Source organism: Erythrolamprus reginae, chromosome 3, assembly GCF_031021105.1.
Source record: "Erythrolamprus reginae isolate rEryReg1 chromosome 3, rEryReg1.hap1, whole genome shotgun sequence".
Taxonomy (NCBI): Eukaryota; Metazoa; Chordata; class Lepidosauria; order Squamata; family Dipsadidae; genus Erythrolamprus; species Erythrolamprus reginae.
The window spans coordinates 97866454-97877418 of NC_091952.1; the positions used below are offsets into that span (position 1 = coordinate 97866454).

General features: G+C 43.3%; 1 protein-coding gene across 1 annotated transcript in view; it reads right to left on the reverse strand.

The window, feature by feature from the left end:
• Positions 1 to 9799, reverse strand: part of ACBD6 (acyl-CoA binding domain containing 6) — a 118072-nt gene extending 108273 nt beyond the window's left edge. The window contains exons 1-2 of the mRNA XM_070746276.1: positions 9363 to 9799; positions 5111 to 5175 (exon numbers count right to left, since the gene is read on the reverse strand). Coding sequence (XP_070602377.1) covers positions 5111 to 5175; positions 9363 to 9767 — 470 coding nt within the window. The 5' untranslated portion in view covers positions 9768 to 9799. The remainder of the gene's footprint in view (positions 1 to 5110; positions 5176 to 9362) is intronic.
• Between the last annotated feature and the right edge of the window lie 1166 nt (positions 9800 to 10965).

Consider the following 10965-nt stretch of genomic DNA (forward strand, 5'->3'; position numbering starts at 1 on the left):
GTGTAACATATTTTTGCTGATAATGAAAAGGAAGGGAGACTAGTATAGATCTATTCTAAGCTATTTTGCTCTCATCAGCTAGCCTTACCGGGATTTGAACCTGTGGAGCCTGCCTGTAACATCTAGACCACAGGTTCTCCTCCTTTCAGCTTGACAGAAAAAAGCACTTATTATTATTATTATTATTATTATTATTATTATTATTATTATTAATTAGATTTGTATGCCGCCTCTCTTACATTTTCCTGTCTGTTCACTGTAAAATGGGTTTACCAGTTGAAGCAGTATGCTCTTGATTGTAGATAAAAATTAACAATGCAGCATTGTGTCTTTTGACTACTAGTTGGCGTTCATGGATACATTCTGCTAATATTCTGCTTGTTTTTTCTATGTACTGATGTTCAGTCTTTGCATATTATTATTCAGTTTTGGCTTCTTTTGGGTAATGATTCTCTGTATTTCCAATATTTTGACTGGGCACTACAGTTATTCCAAATGGCTGGAATAGCCTGTTGACAGACTCTGAAATACCTCTGATGGAGAGTTTAGTTTAGTTTAGTTTATTTATTTATTGGATTTATATGCCGCCCCATGGTAGTTGCATATGGTACAATGAAATTAAATGCAGTGTTCAGTGTACGTTATAACTATAAAAATAAAAACACAAACATACATCCTTTACATTTTATGTAACTGAAATTGAAAACCCGATATTGCGCTATACAGTAGAATTCAATATGGTTATTGCCCTGGGATAGAAGCTGTTTTTCAGCCAATTTGCCCTTGTTTTTATTGTCCTGTACTATCTGCCAGATGGTAATAGTTGAAAAAGGGAGTGCTCAGGATGAGATGGATATTTAAGAATGTTTTGAACTTTCTCAAGGCAACGTGCGCTGTAAAGCTCTTCCAAAGAGAGGAGAGGGCAACCAATGACCCTCTGAGCAATGATATTTACCCTCTGGGGTGCTGCCCCCTCTGCCATTGTGCAATTGGCAAACCCTACATAGATGCAGTAAGTTAAAATACTCTTTCTGGTGCAGCGCTAGAAGGCTACCAACAGTTTTTCATTAAGTTGTTGTTTCCTGAGTGTTGTGGTTGGCTCTGGCCCAGCTCCTGCCCCAAGGACTGTGGATGTGGGGGAGACATCCACATGCTGCAGGGCTGTTTTGCTCTCGGTGGAATCTGCTGATGAAGGCTCCTCTGACCAAGAAAGCATGAGTGACAGGGAGGAGGAGAGTGTGGCAGACAGCTCAGAAGGAGATCAATTATCTAGCTCCTCCTTGGATTCAGAACAAGAGTTAATGATACAGCCACGCATGCAGAGAGCGATGCATAGGCAGCAACAACTGAGAGATTATTATCAAAGAAAATGAGGCCACCTGTGGCTGGGTGGGGCTGTGGTAATTAGTGAGGCTGCTATAAATAGCAGCCTGTGGGTTTGGCCATTGTGGAGGATTATCTGATCGTTGTGTTTCGTGCCTGCTTTGCTGACTTTGACCTTTGTGTGCTGATTTCCCCCCGCTTTGAAACTAAACCAGAGCAAAGTGTGTTTCACTTTGTGAAAGAAGAAGGACTGTGAATTGCCTCACAGCTGCAAGCTAAGTATCACAGAACTGATAAGGGACTTGTACAAATTACCAGTTTGTTTGGAGACAAGTGCTCTTTGCTATACAAAAAGAGCGCTTAGTTTATTTGAATTTTCGGTATAAAGAACATTGTTTTGAATTTTCAAACGTGTGTGTGTCTGAAATTGTATCTGTGCATTTTCGGGAGGATTCTATCAGAGAGATCGACAGAACACTGAGAAGTCTCAAATACTACAATCTCTGCTGGGCCCTTTTGACCAGTGCTGCAATGTGAGTGCCCTAACTCAGGTCCTCTTTTATGATAACACCCAAAAACCTAAAACTGGTCACTGGCTTCACTCAGTCTCCATTGATAAGCAAGGACTGGATGCCTGATCTATTCCTTCCACTACACACTTCTTGGTGTTAAGGATCACGTTGTTGTCTCCACACCACGAAAGCAACCATTCCACCTCATCTCGATAGGCAGATTCATCCACCACCCCACCTCCCTGGAGATAAGTCCCACCACTTTGTATCACCTGCAAATTCAGTAATAATATTACTAGCGTTGAGTGGAAATGCAGTCATGCACATAGAGTATAGAGTAAGGGACTCAACGTCCAATTCTGTGGTGTACCAGTGTTAAGAATAAGGGCTGAAGAGATATGATTACATAATCTGACCCTCTGAGAGCAGCCAGACGGGAAATTCATAATCCAAAGGTAGATTGAATAAGAAAGTCAAAGATCTATAAGTTTAAACACTAGTCTATGTAGAGGTTGCGGCCCTACTTGGACCGGGAGTCATTGCTCACAGTCACTCATGCCCTTATCACTTCGAGGTTCGATTACTGCAATGCTCTCTACATGGGGCTACCCTTGAAAAGTGTTTGGAAACTTCAGATCGTGCAGAACGCGGCCGCAAGAGCTATCGTGGGGCTCCCTAGATTCGCCCACGTTTCTGCAACACTCCGTGGCCTGCACTGGCTGCCGATCGGTTTCTGGTCACAATTCAAAGTATTGGTAATGACCTTTAAAGCCCTACATGGCATTGGACCAGAATACATCCGGAACTGCCTTCTACCGCATGAATCCCAGCGGCCGATAAGGTCCAACAGAGTTGGCCTTCTCCGGGTCCCGTCGACCAAACAATGTCGTTTGGCGGGCCCCAGGGGAAGAGCCTTCTCTGTGGCGGCCCCGGCCCTCTGGAATCAACTCCCCCCAGAGATTAGAACGGCCCCCACCCTCCTTGTCTTTCGCAAATTACTCAAGACCCACCTTTATCGCCAGGCATGGGGGAACTGAGACACCTCCCCCAGGCTTTTATATTTTATGTTTGGTATGTATGTGTTGTATGGTTTTAAATTGTTGGGGTTTTAGATGTTTTATTTTAATATTGGATTTGTCTCACTGTTATATTGTTTTTGTATTACTGTTGTGAGCCGCCCCAAGTCTTCGGAGAGGGATGGCATACAAATCTAATAAATAATAATAATAATAATAAATGTAGAGCTAAAATCTACAAAAAGCATCCTCACATAGCTCCCTCCCCACTGTTTCAAATCAGTCAGAACAGTGTGAAGAGTGATGGCTATAGCATCCTCTGTAGATCTATTCCTTCTGTATGCAAACTGGCGTTTTTATCAAATCTATGTGGAAGGCATGAGTTCTCAAAGCACTTCACGATGATAGGAGAGTGTGTTATCCTTGGAGTAGGTTGTGATGTTTGTGTTGTACAGTGTTCCCTCGATTTTCGCGGGTTCGAACTTCACAGAAAGTCTATACCATGGTTTTTCAAAAATATTAATTAAAAAATACTTCACGGTTTTTTCCCTAAACCAGTTTTTCCCACCCGATGACGTCATATGTCATCGCCAAACTTTCGTCTGCCTTTAATAAATATTTTTTTAATAAACTTTAATAAATAAACATGGTGAGTAATAATCTGAATGGTTGCTAAGAGAATGGAAAATTGCAATTTAGGGGTTTAAAGTGTTAAGGGAAGGCTTGTGATACTGTTCATAGCCAAAAATAGTGTATTTACTTCCGCATCTCTACTTCGCGGAAATTTGACTTTCGCGGGCAGTCTCGGAACGCATCCAGCGCGAAAAGCGAGGGAACACTGTATTTAGTTTGTAAAAAACCCCAAAAGATGTTTTTGAGAACTGCCCCAGTCTCTGACATTGCCTTATAATGCTTCCAGAAGCCAATCCTTTCTGTGCTCAGCTTAGTTGTTACTGTGGTTTTTGGTTCCCAATACATTAATTTTTCCCAGGAAGCTCAACCCTATGAGCTGCTGGTCTCCAACTCTTCAACCTTCTGTTTCTCCAATTGACAATGGTGAACTTAGAAGCGTTGTGAATCAGTCAGACTGGGGGAACTGAGACAGCTCCCCCAGGCTTTTATATTTTATGTTTGGTATGTATGTGCTGTATGGTTTTAATTGTTGGGGTTTTATATATCTTTTCTTTTAATATTAGATTTGTTTACTGTTATATTGTTTTTATTATTGTTGTGAGCCGCCCTGAGTCTTCGGAGAGGGGCGGCATACAAATCTAATAATTTAAATTGAATTGAATAGACTGGTGCTGCAAAATTCGAAGACATCAAGGGACGGGTTTCATTATCTGATCCAAGTCTTGGATCATAAAATGCAATCCGATCCTGCTTCTCCTCCTTGACCTCTCCTTCTCTGAGAAACAATCAGGGTAAACACAACATGAGACTTCAACGATGCTATCATTCCTATTCAGCCAAGTTTTTTGGGGAAAAAAATCAGCAGACTAGATGAAGGATTGGCACATCTAATGTAGCTTGCCATAAATAATTTTCTAGGACTAATTTCTCTCGTCCATCTGTTATTACATTTGTTCATTTGCTATTACTGCTTGTTATTATTTGTTACTATTGGTTATTATTTATCCATTTGTTGTTTGTTATTCCTGAGCCGCGATGGCGCAGTGGTTAGAATGCAGTAGAGAGCAGGCTTACTCTGCCCAGAGGCCAGGAGTTTGATCATAACAGGGAGCAAAGTTGACTCAGCCTTCCGCGATCAGTAAAATGTGGACCCAGATTGTTGGCGGCAATAGGCTGTAAACTGCTTAAAGAGGGCTGTAAAAGTACTCTGGTATGTGTCTAAGTGCTATTGCTATTACAGTTTCTCACTACAGCAATGTGAATCAGTATCTTACATTCAGAGGTGGGCTGCTAAGATGGACCGGTGACGTGTGTTCGCCCCTGTGGTTCTGAGTGCTAGCGGAGTCCAGCGCAATTATGCTACCGCATCTGGGCAGGTAGCGAAATCGTGTGATTTCTCTACCTGCCCAGGTATAGCTAGCACTCAGAGCCAGGGGGCGAGCACACGTCACTGGTCCATCTTAGCAGCCCACCTCTGCTTACATTCTTCTTGCCATCTATTAATATGGATAGAGAAAAACATTACATTTGTGTGACTAACATAGAGTGGTATATTGGCCCAGGAAATTTTAGGAATTGAAGGAAAAACTCAGATGTGTTGAGAAACCATTATCGAATTTTACATACCATTTCTGCTTGCCTTCAAAATCAAAAAATCCAGGTTTGGGAATGTTGCAGCGGCCACATTTGACCTAAAGGGAAGACAATACAGGGATAACATTTGCTGAATGTTAAAACAATATATATCATTACGGTATTTGACATGATTTATCTAACAACCAGAATAAGATTTTTGCTTAAAAAATAACAAATCAAACCCATAAAGTTAATCATGGCCCTGATCAGATATCTGAAAATTTACAGCTAGACATGATGACAGTGAAAACAAAGCTTCTCCCCATTTTTTTCAACTCAGCAAGATCCTGCCTGTGAACACCAAAGTTCCTTTAATGAATCTGTGAAGTTTTTTAATAAAATAAATCTCTATTAAAGAAAAAACAGCAACACAAAATATATAACACACAATTTCTCTACCTGCCCAGGTGCAGTAGCATAATTGAGCTGGACTCCACTAGTACTCAGAACCACTGGGGCAAGCACACAAATACAAATACAGACCACAAAAAAGTAATTTGGAAGTGAGGAATATGAGTGTATAATACAAATATGTGGCTTTTAAATTAAACCTCTTTCATAATAGGGAGTTAATGTCTTGGTTAAATAAAAGAAGAACAACACATTAAAAAAGTGAGAAAAAGTAAAGGAGGAGGAAGAAAAAAGAGAAAGAAAAGAAGAACTATATGATGTAGTTTTAAGCTGTTAAGTATTATATAACAAAACTGGGTAAATCTAAAAGTGTGCACCAAATGAGTTGAAACTCATAATGCTGTGTTAGCTGGCAACACCATATAGCCTTGATGGTGAATCTATGACACACATATCCAAAGTGGCACGCGGAGCCATGTCACCCGGCACCTGGGCCCTTGCCTGGTTGTCTTGTAGATTTCTGGCGTGTGATGATCAGCTGCCCTTCGCATGCGCGGCAGTGCCAAAACCCGGTTTGCGCATGCATGCAGGCCAACTGTCAGGTGTGCACGGGTGCCAGAACCTGTAACTTTGGCTTTCCAAAATTTCAGCATGGCGGTGCTGAAAACCAGCCTGCGCATACGCGCCGGCTAGCTGATCATTGGGTGTGCAGGTAAATTAGAACCAGGAAGTTTGGCTTTTCTGGAGCGTGGCCCCGATGAAAGCATGCACACGCGATGTTTCTGGCTGTGGTGAAAAGGTTCACCATCACTGCTATATGGAATTGCTTAATTTGCAACATAGTATTCTTCTTACCTCATGTATAAACAAGGTCAAACTGCCTTATAAACCTTACATGTCTAACAAGACCAACATATTTCATTATTTAACCTCGTTTTATCTAAAACAGTGGTTCTCAATGTTTCTAATGCCACAACCCCTTAATACAGTTCCTCATGTTATAGTGACCCCCAACCGGAATTCTAGCGCCAATTCTCCCAACAGAGCTTTAAGCTGATTGGCAGGAAGGTGAGAGGGACACCCCCCCTGTAAAGGTCTGATTGATCAGATCGTAAAAATATGTTCCACGGTGCCAGTATAGAAGCTTTAGTTCCCAACACGATGGGGAAATTGCTTTTTCCCATGGACTTAGGTGACCCCTGTGAAACGGTCATTCGACCCCCCCCCAAGGGGTCCCAAACCCCAGGTTGAAAACCACTAAAAATTTTAGAACATGGGGAGAGGGAAAGAGGATTGTGTGTTGCTAATAGATAAACTACAATGCTATCCAGATTTCAAGAAAGCAAATTTTTAAATTATATAGTTTCTAAACAAATTTCAATACCTCAAGCTTGCGTACATACTACGTTCAATGTGTTCAAAACTGAAAAGAGCTTGTGATTTGAGCTGGTGTGGTGTGCTAAATCAATCCCTGTCTTTTTATAGACCATAGGTTATAGCAGTGATGGCGAACCTATGGCATGGGTGCCAGAGGTGGCACGCAGAGCCTTATATGCTGGCACACGAGCTGTTGCCCTAGCTCAGCTCCAATGTGCATGGGTGGGCCGGCCAGCTGATTTTTGGCTCACACAGAGGCTCTGGAAGGGTGTTTTTGGCTTCCAGAGAGCCTCTGGGAGGGATAGGGGATGGTGTTTTTACCCTCCCCTCCAGGGAAGCCGAGGGATGTGCAATAGTGCAAAGCCTGGGGAGGGCAAAACATGGGCCTACTGGGTCCACCAGAAGTTGCGAAATAGGCCGCTTCCGGTCTCCAGAGGGACAAGGGAACCTGTTTTTGCTCTCCCCAGGCACTGAATTATGGGTGTGGGCACTCGCCCACGCTCTTTCGCCACCCGAGAAAAAAAAAAAGGTTTGCCAACACTGTGTTATAGCGTCACATATTAATGGAGCCAATTAAAACAACATGCAAGCTATGTACACAAACCTTGGGATGCAAAACTACACTTCAATCATAAATAATTCATGAGTCAGTGGTACCCTCCTTGTTTGTCAATGCAGTTGCCAAACAAGATGTTCCTGGCGTTTTAACAATGTGGTTACTAAACTATTCACTGAAGCAGGTACTGTAATGCATTTCCATTCAGGAACAGAAACTTTTAAGAGAAACCAGTTTGCTGCTGAACCACTGTCAAGAGACATCGGAACACTATTTGCAACTTTGTGCATGTGATTTTGCCTTTTCAAAAAGTTCTCTATTCATTGCCTCGGTGGTGCAGTGGTGCAAGTTACTTCTGGTGATCACTAGCTGCCAGCGGTTTGGCAGATCGAATCTCAGTAGGCTCAGGTTTGACTCAGCCTTCCGAGGTCAGTAAAACGAGGACCCAGCAATATGTTTACTCTCTGTAAACCACTTAGAGAGGGCTGTAAAGCCCTGTGAAGCGGTATATAAGTCTAAATGTTATTACTATTGCTACTCAATCCTGAAAATCTGATGAGTATTAATTCTTTTTTCCCTAGGGAGCGGCAGGAGACCCTGCCCACACTCTCTTATGGTGAAGCAGATACATATTCAGTTCTTTACCTATTCCTGCTCCAACTCTTGGTTTCTAGATCTAGGTGTTTTGCTTGCTCAATACACTGAATCATAAATCAGCTTAAATAGTGCAAAGCGTATTGAGTAAGGTATTGAGTAAACTATAATTAACCAGATATCTGCATTTAAAAAAACAATCTTGGGTTCCTTCATATCTGACACAAAGAAACGAAAAATCCTGTGTTGTGACAAACAGGGTTTTTTTGTGTCTTAAGACTGTAAACACCGGCTCTGTAGAACCAGCCTGCTCTTGGGACAGAGTTTATTTTATTTTATTTATTTATTTTGTCCAATACACAATAATACACAAGGAAGGTAATAGAGGACACCTTCGAGGAAATAGAATTAGAGAGAGAATAGAAGAGAGAGTATAGGATAAAATAATAAATGAGAGAATAGAAGAAAAATATAGGGATAGAAGAGAAGGTATATGGGATATAGGAGAGACAACAGGACAGGGGTCGGAAGGCATTCTAGTGCAGTGTTTCCCAACCATGGCAACTTGAAAATATCTGGACTTCAACTCCCAGAATTCTGGGAGTTGAAGTCCAAATATCTTCAAGTTGCCAAGGTTGGGAAACACTGCTCTAGTGCACTTATGCACGCCCCTTACTGACCTCTTAGGAACCGGGAGAGGTCAATCGTGGACAGTCTAAGGGTAAAATGTTGGGGGTTAGGGAATGATACTAGGGAGTCCACGCTTCAACAACTCTATTACTAAAGTTGTAACTTTTTACAGTCAAGTTTGGAGCAAGGTTAATACTGAGCTTGAACCTGTTATGTCCTCTTGTATTGTTATGGTTGAAGCAAACCCTTTAGTCTTATTTATTTATTTTGTCCAATACACAATACACATTGAAGAGAATAGACAAGTAGTAATAGGAAAACAACTTTGTGGGGGCGAAGGCATCAGGCTAGAAGATCGTGAGATCCACCTTTTATGGACTTTAAAAGTCAGCAGCTGGATGACCTTGAGAGGACCCCCCCCTCTCACTCCCCAGTAAGGAGGCGACGGCGAATGGCTTCCGAAAAGCCTTGCAAAACAAACCGCAGGGACTCACTCAAAGCGAGACCGATTTCACAATAAGTCACACACAATAACACACACAGCCGCCTCCACCAGCCAGTGAGTCAGGTAGGACCTCCTCCACCTTCAGGAGCAGTCTACCTTTCGGTAACCGTTTAACGGAGGGGGGGGGTAAAAGGGGGAAGTTCCCGTCTGTCCGTCCGTCGTCGTCGTCCCCCCGGTTTGCAGGCTTCCCAAAGCAGATCGCGCAAGATTGGGGGGGGGGGGCGCCTCACCTGCTTGTAGCGCGCGTATAAGTAGAGGAGCTGCTCCTTGCCGGCCGCGGCCACCAGCGTCGGGACGCGCTGCACCGCCCTCTCGAACTGCTCGGCCAGGCAGTTCAGCGGGGAGGACGAGCGGCTGTCCGAATCGGACCCGGGGCCTGGAGACTCGCCCAGACCTCCCACCACCATCACGGCCACGGCCGCGGCCGCCCTCTCCTCCTCGCCCGAGCTGCAGTCGTCTCCCCCGCCCGCCCGCCTTACGCCTTTCGCCGGGAAGAGCGATGCCATGGCGCCCTCGCTCCCAACCCGGCCCGCAGCAGCAGCATCTCGCTTCAGCTCCGCCCCGCCCCCTCCGAGGGAGCGCGCGACCACCAGCCAACAGCGTCTCCCGGCCGGAGGCGAAGCCACGCCCCGCATCCCACGTGGAGGCCTCCCCTTCCGAGACCAACTTCTGCGCATGCGGGAGGGAGGGGGGGAAAACAAACAAACCAGACAGTTACGCAAATGACGTATCATCGCGCCTGAAGAAATGCTCCCGGTGCCGATTTTTTTTGGTGTCTCCTCCCCACCCCTCCGCCGGAAACGTCTTACTCATCGCAGCCGTCCCCGCTGCCTCGGGAAAGGCGGGTGGGGGTTGTAGACGAAAGGTCGTCCGTGTCTCCAAGCTAAAAAGGAAAGGGTTGGGAAAAAGGCTAACTTTTAAGAATGAGGGAAAGTTTAACGCTTTAGAAGTTGGGGTCGAACTTTCTTGGCGGTATTCAGTGCAGAGCGATGGAAGGAGTGGAATCTTTCGAGTCTCAAGACAACTGAGCGTTCTTGTTTATTTAATTTATTTGTTTTGTCAAGTACGTATTGGTGGTATACAAAGTCATAACAATGTTTATATACACTGCTCAAAAAAATAATAATAAAGGGAACACTTAAAGCAGTGTTTCCCAACTTTGGCAACTTGAAAACATCTGGACTTCAAGTTGCCAAGGTTGGGAAACACTGACTTAAACAACACAATATAACTCCAAGTAAAGCAAACTTCTGTGAAATCAAACTGCCCACTTAGGAAGCAACACTGATTGACAATCAATTTCACATGCTGTTGTGCACATTCAACTTTGTACGGAACAAAATACTGAATGAGAATATTTCATCCATTCAGACCTAGGATGTGTTATTTGAATGTTTCCCTTATTTTTTTTGAGCAGTATACATTATACTAGTCAGAAACATTAGGACAAGACGGAAGGCACACTGGTGCACTTTGGGTGTTCAGCAAACCTGGAAAACAGGGAAATCAGGGAATTATCAATTGGTGGTTCGGGAAATATCCGGGAATTTGAAAAAAAAACAATAAATAAAATGTTTAAAAGTCGGAAAAATCATGTAAAAAATGGATTGCATGCCTGGCAGAGTCAAGCAAAAATGATCTTTTGTTATTTCATTTATTTGTGTGTACAATTTGGAGCGTATAATAATATATTGGCCTAATTAAAAGAGAAATATGAAGTAGAAAGGTGATGTATCTGAGTATGTTGCTGTACAGTCATACTATCAAAGGTTCTTTGGGGTGCACCACACAAATATGCAGGATAAAGTGTTTACCCCAATAATAGCTATTATT